Source organism: Muscardinus avellanarius, assembly GCF_963383645.1.
Source record: "Muscardinus avellanarius genome assembly, chromosome: 16".
Classification (NCBI taxonomy): Eukaryota; Metazoa; Chordata; class Mammalia; order Rodentia; family Gliridae; genus Muscardinus; species Muscardinus avellanarius.
In genome coordinates this window covers 6,969,997-6,991,305 of record NC_137802.1, presented here as the reverse complement: position 1 = coordinate 6,991,305, position 21,309 = coordinate 6,969,997, and the positions used below count along the sequence as shown (strand labels likewise).

Genomic DNA, 21,309 nt, shown 5'->3' with positions numbered 1-21,309 from the left:
TTGGGAGGTTCAAACCCAGACTCAGGAATTTAGCAAGGGTCTCTGCAACTTAGACCTGGTTTCAAAATAAGAAATAAAATAGGGCTGGGGTATATAGCTCAGAGGTAGAACCCCCTGGGTACAATCCCAAGTACCACAAAACATTTTTTTTTCAAATTCTGTGGACATTATTTAGATAATCTCTATTAGAAATATACATAGAGCTGGGCATGGTAGCATATGTCTGTAGTACTTGGGAGGCTGAGACAGGAGATACCAGGTTCTAGGCCAGCCTCAGCAACTTAGATAGACTCTCAGGAATATGGCTAGACCTTGTGTTTCAAAATAAAAAACGGGCTAGGGGTGTAGCAGAGATAGAACTTCCCTGAGTTCAATCCCCAGTAATATAGTCTCTGCCTTTCTCACAATCTTGGCACAACTGGGGATGGAACCCAGGGGCATTGTACTTCTGAGATACACCCCCAGCCCTATTTTTTTAGTCTTTTAATTTTTTAAAACAGATCTCACTGAGTTGCAAAGGTCCTTGCTAATTAGCTGAGGCTGTCCATGAACCTCGATCCTCTGGTTTCAACCTCCTGAATGCTGAGATTACAAGCGTGCGCCACCACGCCTGGCTTCTTGCCATTTTTATAAAAAGGTGTTTTTTTGTTTTTTGTTTTTTTTTGTCTTTGGAACTGGGGATCGAACCCAGAGTGCCAAAACTGCAAAGCAGGCACCTTGCCACTGAGCTACATCCCGGCTCCTTCGTGCGTGCGTGCGTGCGGTGTTGGGGATGAAATCCAGAGGCCTTCTACCTCGGGCTATACTCTCAGACCTATTTCATATTTTATTTGGAAACAGGGTCTTACTAAGTTGCTGGGAGCCTCACTCAGTAGCTGAGGCTGGCTTCGAACCTGTGGCCTCCCAAGCGCTGGGATTACAAGCCTGCTTCACCAGGCCTGGCTTCTCACTACTTTTTTTTTGGGGGGGGTGGTACTGGGGTTCCTGGAAGCCCTTCTACGTCTGGGCTACACTCCCAGACCTATTTTATACTTTTTATTTGGAAACAGGGTCTCTTAAGCCAGTGAGGCTGACTCCGAACCAGCGTGATCCTCCTGTCTCTGCCTCCCAAGTGTGGGGATTACAAGCGTGTGCCACCATGCCCGGCTACTTTTTTTTTTTAAATGGGTCTGGTGATGGAACCCAGAGGCATTCGACCTTTGAACTACACCCCCTGCCCTATTTTTTATTCTTTATTTTGAAACCGGGTCTCACTAAGTTGCAGAGGGCCTCACTAAGTAGCTGAGGCTGTTCTAGAACTGTGATCCTCTAGTCTCAGCCTCCCGAATGCTGGGGTTACAAGTGTGTGCCACCATGCCCGACTTATTCTTACCACTTTTTTCTTTTTTTTTTTGGTGATACTGGGGTTCCTGGAAACCCTTCTACCTCCGGGCTGCACTCCCAGACACCTATTTTTTTATATTTTTATTTGGAAACAGGGTCTCTTAAGCCAGTGAGGCTAGTTTTGAACCTGGGTGATCCTCCTGTCTCCACCTCCGAAGTGCGGGGAATACAAGCGTGCACCACCACACCCAGCCCCTTACCACTTTTTTTTTTTAACAGAACCACAAACCAGTTTTATTTTTATTTATTATTATTATTTTTTTTTTTTTTTTTTGATGGTGGAACTGGGGTGGAACCCAGAGGCTTTCTAACTTCGGACTATACTCCCAGACCTATTTTTTATACTTTATTTGGAAACAGGGTCTCACTAAGTTGCTGAGAGCCTCACTAAGTAGCTGAGGCTGGCTTCGAACCTGTATGATCCTCCTGTCTCAGCCTCCCAAGCACGGAGATTACAAGCGTGTGCCACCACGCCCAGCCCCCTCACCACTTTAAAAAATATATTTTTTTTGAGCTGGGCTTGGTGGCGCACGCTTGCAATCCCAGTTATTGGGAGGCTGAGACTGGAGGATCACGGTTCTCGGACAGGCTAGGGTTGGCCTCAAACCTCTGATCTTGTCTTAGCCTCCCAAGTACTGGGAATACAGGTGTGCAGCACCCTGCCCTGCCAGAAACTGCAACTTGACAGTAATTGGATGGTGCGCAAAGAAATGTTCTCCCTACATCCCCAAAGACATAAATCAACTCCTGGCATCTTCATCTTCTTTGTCACCTTCCCCCATACATGTGTTTATTTTTCTCACATCTCCAATCTCCACAATCCTGATTTTTGTACATATGTATGTATGTATGTATGTATGTATCAATCACAATACTAGAAATTAAACCAAGGGCTTCATACATGTTAGGCAAATGCTCTGTAACATAACAACAGCTACAGCCCTCTTCTTCACTTTTTTTTTTTTTCTTTTCTGGTGGTACTGAGAATGGAACCCAGGGGCATTTAAACCCCCAGACCTTGTGCCGGGCATGGTGGCACATGCTTGTAATCCCAGCACTTGGGAGGCTGAGACAGGATTGTAGGTTTGTGACCAGCCTCAGCAGTTTAGCAGAGGTCCTCAGCAACTTGATGAGACCCTGTTGCAAAACAAAAAATGAAGCCAGACATGGTGGAGCATGCGTGTAATCCCAGTACTTGGGAGGCTGAGACAGGAGGATCACAGGTTCAAGGACAGCATCAGCATGTAGTGAAATCTCAATGAGACCCTGTTTCCAAATAAGTAATGATTAATCAGGCTGGGGACATAGATCGAAGGTAGAAAGCCTCCGAGTTCGATCCCCAGTACCACAAAAATAAATAAATAAATAAATTAAAATGAAATAGGGCTGGAGTGTAGCTCAGAGGTAGAATTCCCTGGTTTCAACTCCCAGTACCATAAAAAAGAAAGCGAGAGAAGAAGAGGGAGGTGGTACATGCCTGTATTCTCAGTACTCGGGAGTCTGAGACAGGGGAATTGCAGGTTAGCAGCTAGCTAAGGCCCTCCACAATTTAGTGACTTCCTGTTTCAAAATAAAAAAGAAAATAGGGTCGGTGTATAGCTCAGGGATAGAATTCCTCTGGGTTTAATTCCCAGTATCATTAAAAGGGGGAATAAAGGCGGGGGGTGGGGGGGGCGCACGCTTGTAATCTCAGCACTTGAGAGTCTGAGACAGGAGGATCGCACAGATTTGAAGCCAGCCTCAGCTACTTAGTGAGGCCCTCAGCAACTTAGTGAGACCCTGTTTCCAAATAAAGTATAAAATAGGTCTGAGTGTATAGCCTGGAGGTAGAAAGCCCCAGGGTTCCACCCCCAGTACCACAAAAAAGAAGAAAAAGAAATAGCTTTGGTGAGCCACTTGAGTAATTTTAAGTAGACGTGTATGATGATCCACTGTATATTTTAGCTAGATTTTTCCAAAGCAAGTAGAAGACTAGATTGGAGGAAACAGATCTTTGTACTAGAGAAAAGGGAACAACCTTAGGTTATTGCAGCTCTTATTCTTTTTTTTTTTTTTTGTAACCCAAGGGCATTCTACCTCAGACTGACATCTCCAGCCCTATTTTAGATTCTTTAGTTTGAAACAAGGTCTCACTGAGTTGCAAAGGGCCTCCCTAAGTAGCTGAGGATGGCTGCAAACCATAATCCTCCTGTCTCTGCCTCCCAAATGATGGGATTACAAGTGTGAGCCACCACGCCCGGTTTATCAGCTTTCTTATTTTGATAATGAATGCTTTAACCACCATTAGGAAAGAAGAGGAGGGGCCAGATAAAAGGAGGGGAGTGGGTTTGCAGATCCTGGAGATTGTTCCAATTTGGGATTTAAGAAAGAGGAAGGCCTTGCTGGTGATTGACTGAAGGCTGAAAAAGTCATCAGTGCTTGGATGTATTCCAGTAAGGAATTACAGCCTGACAGACCTGGTTCTTGTCGAGGCCCTTGAACACTTGGGTCTGGAGCTCATTGGAGAAAACCGAGGCAGAAGACAAGCACCTCTCTTCTTAAGTGGCAGTTGAAGGTAGGAGGAGAGTGTGGTCTGCAGAGTGTGTGTATGGGGTGTCTGTGAAATTCTATATTCACCTCCTTCTCTTGAAGAGGCACATGAGAAAATGTACCCACAAAGGAGACTAAGGGGGAGCCCCCAAGTAGTAGAAAGAAAACCAAAGACAAAATACATGAATACCTTTAAAAAGAATTGGGAGTGGAAGTTACTGGTAAAGGCAATTTTTTTTTTTTTTTTTTTTTTTTTTTGGTGGTGGTGGTACTGGAGATAGAACCCAGGGACCTTCTACCTCTGGGCTATACTCCCAGACCTATTTTATATTTTATTTGGAAACAGGGTCACTTAAGCCAGCTAAGGCTGGCTTTGAACCTGCGCGATCCTCCTGCCTCAGCCTCCCAAGTGCGGGGATTACAAGCATGCGCCACCACGCCTGGCATAAAGGCAATTTTAGAGCCAGCCATTGTAATGCCTGCTTGTGATCTTAGTACTTGGGAGGCTGAAACAGGAGAATCGCAGGTTCGTGGCCAGTCTTAGCTATTTATTGAGGTCCTCCACAACTTAGACTTTCAAAATAAAGAATACCCCAGCCAGGTGTGGTGGCGCACGCTTGTAATCCCAGGATTTGGGAGGCTGAGACTGGGATTGCATAGATTTTAAACCAGCCTCAGCTATTTAGTGATGCTTTCAGCAACTTAGTGAGACACTGTTTCCAAATAAAGTATAAAAATAGGTCTGAGAGTATAGCTTGGAGGTAGAAAAGCCCCTGGGTTCCACCCTCAGTACCACACACACCCAAAAAATAAATAAAAAAGAGTGAGAAATAGGGCTGATTTAGCTTGGGTTTAGTATGTCCCTGGATTCTATTCTTAATTCCACCAAAATAAAAAGAAAGCAAATTTAGAATCAATGAAAGAAACACTTCCATGGACATTATATAGGTGTATGAGAATACCAATGCCAATCTCAGTATCCTGCAGCGGGAGGAGGGGGAAAGCTCAACAAGTGCTGTGTGCATGCATGTCACTACCACTATGAAATACATTATGAAGTCAATATAATTCATTAGCCAGGCGTGGTGGCGCACATTTGTAATCTCAGCATTCGGGAGGCTGAGACCAGAGGATCGTGGTTCGCAGGCAGCCTCAGCTACTTAGTGAGGCCATTTGCAATTCAGTGAGACCCTGTTTCAAGTAAAGAATAAATAATAAGGCAGGGAGTGTAGCTCTGGGGTCGAATGCCCCTGGGTTCCATCCCCAGACCCACATACACACAAAAAAAGAATATAATTCATCAATAGAAGTATATAAAGAGCCAGGTGTGGTGGCGCACGCTTGTAATCCCAGCATTCAGAGGCTGAGACCGGAGGATCGCAGTTCGCGGACAGCCTCAGCTACTTAGTGAGGCCCTCTGCAATTTAGTGAGACCCTGTTTCAAAAAATAGGGTAGGGGGTATAGCTCGGAGGTCAAATGCCCCTAGGTTCTATCCCCAAACCCGCAAGAAAAAAAAAGTATATAAAAAAGAAAGTGTTTTTAAAAATCTGAAAGAAATATAGGCAATTTTGTTGAAAGAAGAAAATGGATTATGGTGGATTAAGGGATATAAAATGAGGAATTTGATTCAGTGAAGATTAGCAATTTGAAGAAACATTTACAAATGAAGAAGCCAGGTGTGGTGGCTACTTAGTGAGGCCCTGTTTAGAAATAAAGAATAAACAGGGCAGGGGGTGTAGCTGGAAGGTCAAATGTCTGAGGTCCATCCCCAGACTGGCAAAAAAAAAAAAAAAATGAAGAGCCACACCCTTGTAATCCCAGTACTTGGGAGGCTGAGACAGGAGGGTCATAAACTCAAGGCCAGCATCAGCTATGCAGTGCTGTATTCTGCAATGTAGTGAGACCTTGTTTCAAAAATAAAAATAAAAAAATAGGTCTAGGGGTTTATTTTACTTTTTCTTTTCTTTTCTTTCTTTCTTTCTTTTTTTTTTTTTTTGGTGGTACTGGGGTTCCTGGAAGCCCTTCTACCTCCAGGCTACACTCCCAGACCTGTTTTTACATTTTTTCTTATTTTTTATTTGGAAACAGGGTCTCCTAAGCCAGCACACGTGGCTGGCTTCGAACCTGCGCGATCCTCCTGTCTCTGCCTCCCAAGCGCGGGGATTACAAGCGTGCGCCACCATGCCCGGCTGGTTTATTTATTTTCTCTTCTTATTTTTTGTGGTACTGGGGGTGGAACCCAGGAGCTTTTCTACCACCAGGCTATACTCCCAGACCTTTTTTATACTTTATTTGAAAACCAGGGTCTCACTAAGTTGCTGAGAGCCTCACTCAGTAGCTAAGGCTGGCTTCGAACCTGTGCGATCCATGTGCCACCATGCCCGGCACAAGGTCTGGGGGTTTAAATGCCCCAGGGTTCTATTCTCAGTACCACCAGGAAAGAAAAGAAAAGTGAAGAAGAGGGCTGTAGCTGTTATGTTACAGAGCATTTGCCTAGCATGTATGAAGCCCTTGGTTTAATTTCTAGTATTGTGATACATACATACATACATACGTACATACATACATACATACATACATACGATAATCAGGATTGTGGAGATTGGAGATATGAGAAAAATAAACACATGTATGGGGGAAGGTGACAAAGAAGATGAAGATGCCAGGAGTTGATTTATGTCTTTGGGGATGAAGGGAAAACAGAATGCAGAGTAAGCCCATGCAGAGATTTGCTTTGAGTGGAAGGGAAGTTTCTCTTGTATGAAGATGGAAAGGGAGAAGCAGCTTGTTTGTGGATGCCAATACTCTTATGAATAGCAGTGAAGAAACAGAGAAAGTCTGGCATAAACTACTAGCAAAAGCCAGACATGGTGCACACCTGTAAGCCCTGTTCTTGGGACGCTGACACAGGAGAATTGCAGGTTCGAGGCCAGCCTTAGCAGTTTAGAAAGACCCTGTGTCTTTTTTTTTCTTCTTTTTTCTTTTTTATTCTTTGATTTGAAACAGTCTCACTAAGTTGTAAAGGACTTCACACTAAGCAACTGAGGCTGTCCACGAACCACAGTCCTCTTATCTCAGCCTCCCAAATGCTAGAGAGATCCTCCGTAACCTAGTAAGACCCTGTTTCAAAATAAAGAATAAAAAATAGGGCTGGGAGTGGAGCTCAGAGGTAGAACACCCCTGGGTTCTATCCCCGGCACCACACACAGGGAAAAGTAGTAAGCAGATTTTACATGATGCGTATGCATGTCGTGCACACAAAAAGTAGTGAAGTACTTCGAGACTGACTTTGTTGCAGTGATATTCAAAGGCGAGCAGGAGTAAATCTGGGTGTTTAAGGCTTGGTTTTGCGCTGGTATAGTAGCACATGGCTGTAATCCCTGTGACAGGAAGATCACAGGTTTAAAGCCAGCCTCTGCAACATAACGAGACTGCGCAACCTAGCAAGGCCTGAGTGTGTAGCTCAGAGGGAGGATGCCTCTGGGTTCAATCACCAGTGCCATAAAAAAGAAAAATAAAGCTTGATTTTAATAGAGCATGATGCTATATTTTCCTTTTCTGAAATAGAAAGCAGATGATAGGGCATTACCTAAGAAGTTTTGAAGCCTGTTGTTTTAGTATAATCAAGACTTTCAATTAGAGATATCACTGAGATATCACTAGAGTACCTGAATGAGGCAAGTGCCAAAAGGTACAAAGCTAAGTATGCTTAACTATTTGCTTAAATATATTTCTATGCTTTTCTTCCCTTCCTGTCCTGTATTGCACAAATCATCTCTGTCCCTTAATAAAACAAAAACAAAAGGAACCACACCCATTTCCATATTTTCCAAATCTTTTCTGTGAGTATAAATAAATTTCTAGTGTAACTTAAGTTATCCTAATTGGTGTGTGTGACACACACACACACACACACACACACACACACACACACACACACACAAAGAATTGAACCCTAAGCATTCTACCTCTGAGCTACACCCCAAAGCCTCTTATTTTTTATTTTGAAGTAAGGTCTCACTAAGTGGTGGAGGGCCTCACTAGGTTGCTGAAGCTTGCTGGGAACCTGTGATTTCCTGTCTTAGCCTTCAAATACTGGGATTACAGGCATGCACCACCACACTGGGCTTTTGTGAGTGTTGGGGGTGGGTACTGGGATTGACCCCAGGGGCATTTTACCCCTGAGTTATACCTTTGGCCCTTTTTATTTTTTATTTTGAAATAGCATCTGACTAAGTTTTGCTGAGGATGTTGCTGAGGCTGGCCTTGAACTTTTGATTCTCCTTTCTTATCCACCCAGGTACTGAGTTTACAGTTGTGTGCTAGCATTCTCAGCTTGACTTCTGTATTTTTTAATTTCATATGGTCTATTGCTTTTCTGTTTGTAATGTTTTTTTTTTTTTTTTTGGAGGGTTTGAGGATGGAACCCAGGGGCATTTGACCTCTGAGCTACACCCCCTGCCCTATTTTTTATTCTTTATTTTGAAAAAGGGTCTCACTGAGTTGCATAGGGCCTCACTAAGTAGCTGAGGCTGTCTGAGAACCGGGATCCTCCATCTCAGCCTCCGAATACTGGGATGACAAGCGTGCGCCACCACGCCTGGCTTGTAATGTTTTCTTCACTGTGGACTTAGTACTTTTTTCTTTGCAGGACGGATTTTTTTGTTTTGGTTTTTAGTTTGGTTTGGTTTGGTAACTGGGGTCCAGGATTGTTCTACCTTTGAGCCACGCACCCACTCCTTTTTTATTTTTATTATTTATTTATTTATTTATTTATTTATTTATTTTTGGTGGTACTGAGGTTCCTGGAAACCCTTCTACCTCCGGGCTATACTCCCAGACCTATTTTTATACTTTTTTATTTGGAAACAGGGTCTCCTAAGCCAGCGTGGCTGGCTTCGAACCTGCGCGATCCTCCTGTCTCCGCCTCCTAAGCATGGTGATTACAAGCGTGCACCACCATGCCCGGCCATTTATTTTATTTTATTATTTTTTATTGGTGAATGAGCCCAGAGGTATTCTATTGCCAAGCTACACACCCAGCCCAATTTTATTTTTTATGTGAGAACAGAGTCTCTCTAAGTTGCTGAGAGCCTTTCTAAGTTATAGAGGCTGGCTTTGAATCTGTAACCCTCTGTTTTAGCTTCCCAAGTACTAGGATTACATGTGGTGTCTGCCACCACACCTGGCTTTCCTTTTTTTTATTTTGCATCAGAGTCTCCCTAGGTTACTGTGTTCTGACCTTGAACTTTTAAGTTGACCTATTTTGAAACGGTCTTGTTAAGTTGCTGAGGGTCTTGCTGTTGATTTGCTTAGACTGTCTTCAAATGTGTGACTCTCTTTTCTCAGCCTCTCTAATTCTGACATTTACAGGCATACAACATCACCCCCTGATGGATGTGATTTAAGTCCTTGGACATTTTATGTTTAGTCATTAAGTGAATAGTTATTGAATATCTATGTTGTTCACCCACAAGCTGGGAATGGAGATGCTGCAGTGATAAAACTCACCTCCAAAAGAGCTCAGGAGGAGCCGGGCATGGTGGCACATGCCTGTAGTCCCGGTACTTGGAAGGGTGAGGAGACGGGAGGCTCTCGGGTTTGAGGACAGCCTCAGGAAGTAGTGAGACTCATCAACCTAGTGAGAGTGTTTAAAACCAAAAAGTAAAATAGGGCTGGGATATAGCTCGGAGAAAGAATGCCTCTGGGTCCCATTCCTCGTAACAAAACAAACAAAAAAAGCTTCAAGAGACACAAGTACATATGATAAGTGGTATAGTACATTTTTAAGTGTCATTTTTTGACAACTTCTTTATGCAAACACTTTTTTTGTGTTACTGGAGATGGAACTTGGGCATTCTATCTGTGAGCTACACCACCAGCCATATTTTTATTCTTTATTTTGAAACAGGGTCTCACTGAGTTGCAAAGGGACTCATTAAGTAGCGGAGGCTGTTTGCAATCATGATCCTCCTGTCTTAGCCTCCCAAATGCTGAGATTACAAGTGTGCACCACCATACCCAGCTGCAAACACTTTTATTTATTTATTTATTTATTTATTTATTTATTTATTTGTGTGTGTGTGTGTGTGTGTGTGTGTGTGTGTGTGTGTGTGTGTGGTACTGGGGGTGGAATGCAGGGGCTTTTCTACCTCTGGGCTATATTTCAAACCTATTTTATACTTTTTCTGGAAACAGGATCTCACTAAGACTTATTAGTAAGTAGCAGAGGCTGGTTTTGAAGCTGTGCGATCCTCCTGTCTCAGCCTTCTAAACATTGGGATTACAAGCATGTGCCACCACACTTGGCTGCAAACACTTTTTTTGTGTGTGTGTGGTACTAGGAATGGAACCTAGAGGCTGTCTACCTCTGGGCTATATTCCCAGTCCTATTTTCTATATTTCATTTGGAAACAGGGTCTCCCTAAGTTGCTGAGAACCTCACTCAGTAGCTGAGGCTGGCTTCAAACCTGTGCAATCCTCCTGTCTCAGCCTCCCAAGTGCAGGGATTACAAGCCTGTGCCACCACCCCTAGTTTTGCAAACACTTTTTTTTTTTTTTTTTTTTTCGGGTCCGGGGATGGAACCCAGGGGCATTTGACCTCCGGGCTACACCCCCTGCCCTATTTTTTATTCTTTATTTTGAAACCGGGTCTCACTGAGTTGCAGAGGGCCTCACTAAGTAGCTGAGGCTGTCTGCGAACCGCGATCCTCCAGGTCTCAGCCTCCCGAATGCTGGGATTAGAAGCGTGCGCCACCACGCCCGGCTTGCAAACACTTTTAAACTATGCCTTTTTATTTTTTTATATTTTTTATTTTTTATTTTATTTTTTTGGTGGTACTGGGGTTCCTGGAAGCCTTTCTACCTCTGGGCTACACTCGCAGACCTATTTTTTACATTTTCATTTTGGAAACAGGGTCTCCTAAGCCAGCGCGCGCCGCTGGCTTTGAACCTGCGCGATCCTCCTGTCTCTGCCTCCAAAGCGCAGGGATTACAAGCGTGTGCCACCACGCCCGGCTAAACTATGCCTTTTTAAAAGATTTTCCAGAGGTTGTTTTTTTTTTTGTTGTTGTTGTTTTAATCTTAGAAGCTGGGCGTGATGGCATTGGCGCAGGCTAATAATCCCAGCATTTGGAATGCTGAGACTGGAGGATCACAGGTTCAAGGACAGCCTAAGCTACTTAGGCCCGCTGCAATGTAGTGAGACCCTGTTTCAAAATAAATAATAAAAAATAGGAGTAGGAATGGGGCTGTAGCTCAGAGGTACGATGCCCCTGGGTTCTATCCCCAGTTCTACTACACACACACACACACACACACACACACACACACACACACTTACTTTAGATTGAATAGATTTTTGTGGCTGGGTGTGGTGACACATGCTTGTAGTCCCAGTACTTGGGAGGCTGAGACAAGAGGATTGAAGGTTCTCGGCAACCCTCAGCAACTTTTGAGCCCCTCCACAAATTATTTCAAAATAAAGAATAAAATAGGGCTGGGGGTGTAGCTCAAAAGTAGAATGCACCTGAGTTAAATCCGCAGTACTGCAAAACAAATAAATAAATAAATAAATTGAACTTTGTGCCTATTTTTATGAAAAAAATAATCCTTATTCTGTTTATTGGCTATTCTGATTTGTATTTGATTATTAGGCCAGTTTTAATTTTATGTTGTTAATTTTAGTCCCTTCCAGATATGCAGCATATTCAGGAAGAAAACTTATCCTCCCCACCATTGGGTCCTCCCAACTATCTACAAGTGTCCAAAGATTCTGCCAGTACTAGTAGCAAGAACTCTTCTTGTGACACGGATGACTTTGTTTTGGTACCACACAACATCTCGTCAGACCACTCATGTGAGAATCTTTTCTACTTGTACACATTATATTTATTAATTTGCTAAGTTAGCATTTTTTAACCTTTACACTACACTTTCTTGTGTACGGCACCTTTTCGAAATGGCATTTTATTTAGTTGTTTGGATTTTCAAATTACCTATGTGCCTTTCTAAGATTTGTTCAATTATCTTTTGTAAAACAATTTTGAATTCTGAAGGCACATGAAAATGTAATAAGAAATTACCTCAAAATTTGTTTTATTCAAACAAAGAAATAAAATCCCTCAAGCAGAGCACAATTAAATTTAAGGAAAGGAATAAAAAGACAAAGTTATTTGGGAAAAACCTAACAGTCGGAGTAGTCTTATAGGAAATATACTCAGGAATAAGGTCTGGAGTGAGCTTCATAAATATATATGAACACAAAAATAAGGAAACTAGAATCCAGGTTGACCAAATGTAAAAGATACCAGAAAATCTCCAGAAGAAAGAAATTAGGCAAAACTCTTATAAAGAGATACCATGATTTGTACATGAAGAAGTCGGATCAGAGGAGCTAGAGATTTGGTTTCTTTAATAAATGAGTAATACTGAGTAATACTTTGTGAAGAAGTTTCCATCAAGAGGTCTATTTGGTTGTTTGCCAGATGTTTACTTAGAGGGTGCTTCTGCCAATCAGTGTGCCCATTGTTGCAAAGGCCACAACCACCAGACTGAACACCTAAGGATTTGTTGCCTAGGGAAGGCATGGACCACATTAAGCTTATGTCCAGTTTATAATCAGGACTGTGAGAACAAAAAGTCATACAGTACAGTGGCTTTATTTCTTTATAAAAGTAAAACTTGCTGGGCATGGTGGCTCATGCTTGTAATCCCAGCACTTGGGAGGCTGAGACAGGAGGATCCCACAGTTTCAAAGCCAGCCTCAGCTACTTAGGCTTTCAGCAACTTAGCGAGACCCTATTTCCAAATAAAGTATAAAATAGGGCTAGGGGTGTAGCCTGGAGGTAGAAAGTCCCTGGGTTCCCCCAGTACCACACACACACAAAAAAGTAAAACTTGGAAATATGAAATGTTTCAAGCAGAAAATAATACAGCAGATACTCAAGTCATCCCACATGCTATGCTTTTATACATGTTCTCGTTTTGTCATATTTGTTTTTAATGCCTTTTCTAAAGTTATAAAAATTCTGTAGGTACATCTAAAGTCCCTTTTCTTTAGATGGATAAACCATCTACAGGAAGAATTTATGTCCCTTTTTTCCTGACATAAATTCTTCCTGTAGATGGTTTATCCTTTAACATGTACATGTATCCTCCATGTATAACAGGTAGTGTTTTCGTTTTTTGTTTTAAGTAAATGGTATATAGAGTGGTTACTTCTATAATTTGTCATTTTTATTCCTATTTTTGTAATGGATCTAGATATATAGTTATGTGTTTATTTTAATTTGAACTTAACAACACAATTAAAGCCCAGATTGCTTATTTCCATCCTCATTTATGAAGGATTATTTCTGCCTTTTAACTCTTTAAAATATATTTTAAGAGGCATTCTGGTACACATCTAGAATTTCTTCTTTATAGATACCCTAGATAGATACAATTTCAACTCTAGAGAATACTGCTACAAACAGATTGTTTCAGTAGTCTTTGCCATGCTTCCCCATTGTTACTATGGTGTCTTTCCATATTTCCTTCTAAATATTTTTATTTTATATTTAACTACCTGGAATTTGTTTTTGTAGATGGAATTAGGTAAAGGAATCTGATAATTAACCCAGTATTATTTATTGAATGTATTGTCCTTTCTCCACTGATGTGCAATGCCAGATTTGTCACATTGGGGTTAAGTATATTGGGTTTCCTTTTTTTTGGGGGGGTGGTACTGGGGATGGAACCCAGGGGCCTTCTACCTCTGGGCTACACTCCCAGACCTATTTTACATTTTATTTGGAGACAGGGTCTCGTAAGCCAGCTAAGGCTGGCTTCGAACCTGCACGATCCTCCTGTCTCAACCTCCCAAACGCAGGGATTACAAGCGTGCGCCACCACGCCCAGCTTGGGTTTCCTTTTTTTGTTGTTTTTTGGTGGTACTGGGGATTGAACACAGGGGCATTCTACCTTCAACCTACACCCCCAACCCTATTTTATTTTGAAATCGGGTCTCATTGCCAGGCCTTGTAGTGCATGCTTGTAATCCCAATACTTGGGAGGCTGAGACAAGAGGATCACAGTTCAAGGACAGCTTCAACTCATTAGTGAGGCCCTTCATAATGTAGACCTTGTTTCAAAAATAAAGAATAAAAAATAGGAATGGGGGTGTAACTCTGAGGTAGAATGCCACAGTACCGAAAGAAAGAAAGAAAGAAAGAAAGAAAGAAAGAAAGAAAGAAAGAAAGGGGGTCTCATGAGGTTGATGAGAGTCTCACTACTTGCTGAGGCTGTCTTTGAAGCTATGGTCCTTCTGTCTCAGCCTTTTAGGTACTGGGATTACAGGTGTGAGCCACCAGCAACCTAGCAAGGCCCTGTTTCAGAATAAATTGTCGCCGCATTCTCTCCACCCGCTAGACCTCGCAGGGCATCACATCTGGAGGTACATGGTGCCTGTATATGGTTAGGAAAACTGTAAAGGGGTTCTGTGCCCATGAGCAGTCCTGAGAAGATTGCAGGGGTGAATGCTCCAATATTCTCCGCTATAGGAGGGTTTATTGGGAATTTTAGTTGTCTAGTGATAAATCAGCATCTTGGACATGTCAAAAAGATGTTTGTTTTTTGTTTGTTTGTTTGTTTGTTTGTTTGTTTTGCAATACTGAGGATGGAACCCAGGGACATTCTACCTCTGAGCTTCACCTCTAGTTCCTACTTTTCATTCTTTATTTTGAAATACGGTCTCACTGAGTTGCCAAGGGCCTCACTAAGTAGCTGAGGCTGTCCGTGACCACAATCCTCCTGTCTCAGCCTCCTGAATGCTGGAATTACAAGTGTGCGCCACCACACCCGGCTGCTTTTTTTTCTTTTTGTAGTACTGAGGATGGAGCTCAGGAGCATTCTACCTCTGAGCTACACCCTCTACCCTATTTTCATTTTTTATTTTGAAACAGAGTCTCACTGAGTTGCAAAGGGCCTCACTAAGTATTTGGGGCTGTCTGTGAACGAACTGTGATCCTCCTGTCTCAGCCTCCTAAATGCTGAGATTACAAACCTGTGCCACCACGCCTAGCTGAAAAAGATGTTTTGATCCCGAAAATAGAGAAAAGGCCAGAGAAAGGTGTTCTGAACAAGTTCAAGCCCCACCCCAGGTGTCAGGAGTATCGAACCTTGTGTCACCTGCAGACAGGACTCAGCACACATGAAACTGGCAGGTGCCACGCTGATAGTCTTGAGAGATTTTACCAGATGCTGCAAGGACTCAAGCATCCTTATGGTAGTAAAATGCTGGAAAGAAAATTCTGCATTGAATGCCTATCTAACTGTTTACTATAATATCCAGCCTTTTAAGAAGAGTGCAAACTAGAATGCCTAAAAGAAGGAAGAATTCAGAAAAACTGGAATTCCTATCAAGAAGAGGCTACAGAATCTGGGTGTGGTAGCGCACGCTTGTAATCTCTGCGCTTGGGAGACTGAAACAGGAGGATCGCGCACGTTCGAAGCCAGCCTCCCCTGGCTTAAGAGAACCTGTTTCCAAATAAAAATATAAAATAGGTCTGGGAGTGTAGCCCGGAGGTAGAAGGCCCCTCGGTTCCATCCCCAGTACCACCAAAAAAAAAAAAAAAAGAGGCTACAGAAGCTTCCCACAAACATGTAGGCAAAAATCCAAGTCTGTCAGGAACTTTCATACATGGAAGTCATTGGTGGTGTGAATTACTTGAAATAATGGACTCAAGAATGTGTTTGTTTTATCCTAATTATGGATATACTAATTTAAATGAAATAAAGTATCTCACAGGTTCAAAGCCAGCCTCAGCTACTTAGTGAGGCTCTCAGCAACTTAGTGAGAACCTGTTTCCAAATAAAACTATAAAATAGGTCTGGGAGTATAGCCCGGAGGTGGAAAGCCCCTGGGTTCCACCCCCAGTACCACCAAAAAAAAGAAAAAGAAAAAATTTCTGGGGTTCTTTCTTGCTCCTCATCTCTTTCTCTCTTTTTTTTTTCTACATTCCAGCCTTATTTTTTATTCTTTATTTTGAAACAGGGTCTCACTGAGTTGCAAAGACTCTCACTAAGTAGCTGAGGCTGGCTGCTAATCTTAGATTCTCCTGTCTCAGCCTCCCAAATGCTGGGATTACAAGCATGCACCACCACACCCGGCACCCCTCCTCTTCTTGATGTATTCACACTTGTTATGGTTGACCACATCTTTTTTTTTTTTTTTTTTTTTTGTGGTACTGGGTATGGAACCCAGGGGCATTCTACATCTGAGCTGCACTCCCAGCCCTATTTTTTTTTAATCTTTATTTTGAAACAGGGTTGCACTGAGTTGCAAAAGGCCTCAATAAGTAGTAGCTGAGGCTGTCCATGAACTGCAATCCTCCTGTCTCAGCCTCTCAAATGCTGAGATTACAAGTATGCACTGCCACCACACCAGGCTTGACTACATCTGTGTGTGTGTGTGTGTGTGTGTGTGTGTGTGTGTGTGTGTGTGTGTGTGTTACTGGGTGTGAATCCCAGGCTATACTCCCAGACCTATTTTGTTTTATTTGGAAACAGTCTCACTTCGTTGCTGAGAGCCTTACTAAGTAGCTGAGGCTGGCTTTGAACATGTGCGATCCTCCTGCTCAGCCTCCCAAGTGCGGGGATTACAAGCATGCGCCACCATGCCTGGCTTTGACCACATCTTTTGAGTGTATAGAGGGGTGAGAATTGAACCAGGCATTCTACCTCCAAGAATCATCAGCAGCTCTATTTTTTTTTTTTTTTTTTTGCAGTACAAGGTTTGGAACCCTGGGGCATTCTACTTCTAAGCTACACCCCCCAGCCCTATTTTTTATTCTTTATTTTGAAACATGGTCTCATTGAGTTACAGAAGGCCTCACTAAATAGCTGAGGCTGTCCACGAACCACGATCCTCCTGCCTCAGCCTCCTGAATGCTGGGATTACAAGCATGTGCCACCATGCCCGCTTACTTTTTATTTTCAAACAGGGTCTTAAGTTGCAAAGGACCTTACTAAGTAGTGATTAAGGCTGTCTGTGAACCATGATCCTCTTGTCTCTGCCTCCCAAATGCTGCAGTCTCACTGGGCATGGTGGCGCATGTTTGTAATCTCAGCATTTGCGAGGCTAAGACAGGAGGATCGTGGTTTGCAGTCAGCCTCAGATACTGAGCGAGGCCCTCTGCAACTCAGTAACTCAGTGAGACCCTGTTTCAAAATAAAGAAAAAAAATAGGGCTGGGGATGTAGTTTGGAGGTAGAATGCCCTTGGGTTCCACCCCCAGTATCGCAAAAAAAAAAAAAGAGTTTCAGTAGCCAAGCATAGTTTCACATGCCTCCTGTAATCTCAGTATTTGGGAGGAGGCAGGAGGATGATAGATTCAAGTCCAGTCTCAGCAGTTTAGTGAGGCCCTCCACAATATAGTGAGATCATTTCAAAATATAAAATAATGTAGGTCTGGTGGTAGTATAGGTCGTAGGTAGAATACTTCTATATTCAATTCCCAGTACCAAGCTGGTTGTAGTAGCGCATGTTTGTAATCCCAGCACTTGGGAGACTGAGACAGGAGGATCGCACAGGTTCATAGCCAGCCTCAACTACTTAGTGAGGTTCTCAGCAACTTAGTGAGACCCTGTTTCCAAATAAAGTATAAAATAGGTCTGAGAGTATAGCCTGGAGGTAGAAAAGCCCCTGGGTTCCACCCCCAGTACCACCAAAACCAAAACAAAACAATTGAAAAACATCCCCAGTACCATACACACCAAAGCACTTTTCTTTTCTTTTCTTTTCTTTTCTTTCTTTCTTTCTTTCTTTCTTTCTTTCTTTCTTTCTTTTTCGGTGTGTGTGTGTGTGTGTGTGTGTGTGTGTGTGTGTGTGTGTGTTACTGGGATGGAATCCAGGGACTTTCTACCTCTGGGATATACTTCCAGACCTATTTTATATTTAATTGGGAACAGGGTCCTACTAAGTTGCTGAGAGCCTCACTAAGTAGCTGAGGCTGGCTTTGAACCTGCGTGATCCTCCTGTCTCAGCCTCCCAAGTACTGGGATTATAAGCATAAATCACCATGCCCAGCCAAACAGATTTTAAAAATTGAAAGTCCTAAGCCGGGCGTGGTGGCGTACCCTTGTAATCCCTGTGCTTGGGAGGCGGAGACAGGAGGATCACGCAGGTTCGAAGCCAGTCGTGCTGGCTTAAGAGTTCCTGTCTCCAAATAAAATATAAAAAAATAGGTCTGGCAGTGTAGCCTGAAGGTAAAAGGGTTTCCAGGAACCCCAATACCACCAAAAAAAAAAAAAAAAGAAGAAGAAGAAGAAAGTCCTGTTCAGCATGGTGGCTCATTCCTGTGATCCCAGTACTTGAGTGACTGGAGAATCACAGGTTTGAGGCCAGCCTCAGCAACTTTTGGAGGTCCTCAGCAATGAGACTGTTTTATAGTAAAAAATAAAAGGAGCTGGTGGTGTAGCCTGGAAGTAGAATGCCCCTGAGTTTAACTCCCAGTACCCTCCTCAAAATAAATTAAATTGAAAATTCTCTTTACAGGTAGATCTTATTAACAGCATCTGTACTAGGTCAAATGACAAGTATAAACCTGATAGTATTTCAGGGAGCCCAATATGTTAATGTATGTGGAAGTCTCAATAATCATTGTAAAGGTTCACTTACTGACTCTTCCTTGCCAATCTTTTTTTTTTTTTTTTTTTTTTTTTGGTGGTACTGGGGTTCCTGGAAGCCCTTCTACCTCCGGGCTACACTCCCAGACCTATTTTTACATTTTTATTTGGAAACAGGGTCTCCTAAGCCAGGGTGCGCGGCTGGCTTCGAACCTGCGCGATCCTCCTGTCTCCGCCTCCCAAGCGCGGGGATTACAAGCTTGCGCCACCACACCCAGTCTTGCCAATCTTTTTTACCCATAGTATCCTTGTCTTTAATTCTTCCTGGTGCTCTACAGCCCAGATACCGTTTTATTATCCTAGATAAAAACGTCTAATCTTTGGCTAAAATGGTAGATGGGCATTGCCTCGCTTCATGGAGTTAGAAAAAGGATATGAAATTATGCTTTTAAACAAAAAATTCTGACTGGGCATGGTGTTTTACACCTATAATCCCAGTATTTGGGAGGCTGAGACAGGAAGATGGCAAGTTCAAGGCCAGCCTCAGCAGTGTAGCAAGACTCTCAGTAACTGAGCCAGACGTACACACTAACACACAAAATCTGTTACTTGTTCTTGCTTTTAGCTTTTTTTTTTTTTTAATGGGTACTAGGAATGGAACCCAGGGTATTCTACCTCTGAGCTATACATACCTCAGCCCTATTTTTTATGCTTTATTTTGAAACAGGGTCTCACTAAAGTTGTAGAGGGCCTCAGAAGTTCCTGAGGCTAGCTGAGAACCTGGGATCCTCCTGTCTCTGCCTCCCAGGTACTGGGATTACAAATGTGCACCACCACACCTGGCTGTTTTGGATTTTTTTTTTCTTGTTGTTTTGTGTTTTTGTTTGTCTTTTTGGAACTTGAGATGGAACCCAGGGTGGTGTACTTGAAAGACAAACGCTTTGCCATGGAGCTATCTCTCCTTCCCTATTTTTATTTATTTTTGTGGTAGTGGGGAATTAGCCTAGGGGTATCTATCTCTGAGCTATACCATCAGCACTATTTTACTTATTGGAAACAGATTTAGTTAAGTTGTTGAGGCTGGTCTGGAACCTGCAATCCTCCTGTCTCAGCCTCCCAAGTACTGGGATTATAGGTGTGTATCACCATGCCTGGTTATGTGTGTGTATCTATGTATGTATCTGTGTGTGTATATATGTAGATATATGTAGACATGTGTATATACATATACATATACATATACATATATATATATATTATATATATGTATATATATATATTTTTTTTTCACTAAGTTTCACTAAGTTCCTGAAGGCCTTACTAAGTAGCTGAGGCTGGCTGCAATCCTGGGATCCTCCATTCTCAGCATCCCAAGTACTGGAGTTACAAGCTTGCACCACCATGCTTGGCTGAAACATTCTTTTATTTATTTTTTGGTGTGTGTGTGTGTGGTACTGGGGGTGGAACCCAGGGGCCTTTTCTGGATGTACCTCTGGGCTACATCCAGACCTGTTTTATACTTTATTTGGAAACAGGGTCTCGCTAAGTTGCTGAGAGCCTCACTAATAAGCGGAGGCTGGCTTCGAACCTGTGCGATCCTCCTGTCTCAGCCTCCCAAGCACTGGGATGACAAGTGTGTGCCACCACGCCTGACTGAAACATTCTATTAAAATCAAAGAGTTGATAAACAAAATGGTGTTGGAGGCACAATATTTGAAACTTTAGTCAGTGGCCCATGGCAAGGAACCTAAGGAAAACAGAAACAGAGCTCTTGCGCATGTTCAGTGAGTGCGAGAAACAGGTGAGTACTGGAAGACGTGCCCTGTAGTGTGGAAGCGCTCAGGTCTGTATAGAGCATCAGGGAAGGGGCAGCCTGCGTATTGGGATGGGGCAGTGCTCTGTGTTCACCTTTTACTTCTCATGGATAAAACAGAAACAAGCAAATGGTAATTTTGTGTTGTAGTCAGATGGTTTCCTAATAATCATGTCAGAACACATTTGCATTTTTCAAAGCATGTGGTATGACAGAGCTGACTATATTTTTCTCTTTTTTCTTAGATGATATGCCAATGGGAACTGCTGGCAGACGGGCTTCAAACGAGTTCTTGATGTGTGGAGGGTAAGTTTACATGTTTCTACGAAGAGATTCCTCACATTTTGTTATTTTTGTGAGCTTATAGAACTTTTTGGTGTTTTTTGTTTTTGTTTTGTTTTGCATACTGAAGATAGAACCCAGGGGTATTCTACCTTTGAGCTACACCGCCAGGCCTATATTTTATTCTTTATTTTGAAACAAAGTCTCACTAAATTGGGGAAGGCCTCACTAAGTAGCTGATGCTGGCCCTGAATCTGTGATCCTCCTTTCTCTGCCTCCCAAATACTGGGATTAAAAGCATGCACTGGCCGGGCGTGGTGGCGCACGCTTGTAATTCCCACGCTTGGGAGGCAGAGACAGGAGGATTGCGCAGGTTTGAAGCCAGCCGCGCGCGCGCTGGTTTAGGAGACCCTGTTTCCAAATAAAAATGTAAAAATAGGTCTGGGAGTGTAGTCCGGAGATAGAAGGGCTTCCAGGAACCCCAGTACCACCAAAAAAAAAAAAAAAAAAAAAGCATGCACTGCCGGGCGTGGTGCTGCACGCTTATAATCCCCGCGCTTGGGAGGCAGAGACAGGAGGATCGCGCAGGTTTGAAGCCAGCAGCGCGCGCTGGCTTAGGAGACCCTGTTTCCAAATAAAAATGTAAAAATAGGTCTGGGAGTGTAGCCCAGAGGTAGAAAGGGCTTCCAGGAACC

At 42.9% G+C, this 21,309-nt stretch overlaps 1 protein-coding gene across 1 annotated transcript in view; it reads left to right on the top strand.

The window, feature by feature from the left end:
• Positions 1 to 21,309, top strand: part of ULK2 (unc-51 like autophagy activating kinase 2) — an 87,883-nt gene that overhangs the window by 42,191 nt on the left and 24,383 nt on the right. Inside the window, exons 13-14 of the mRNA XM_080712571.1 lie at positions 11,600 to 11,771; positions 20,578 to 20,638. Coding sequence (XP_080568697.1) covers positions 11,600 to 11,771; positions 20,578 to 20,638 — 233 coding nt within the window. The remainder of the gene's footprint in view (positions 1 to 11,599; positions 11,772 to 20,577; positions 20,639 to 21,309) is intronic.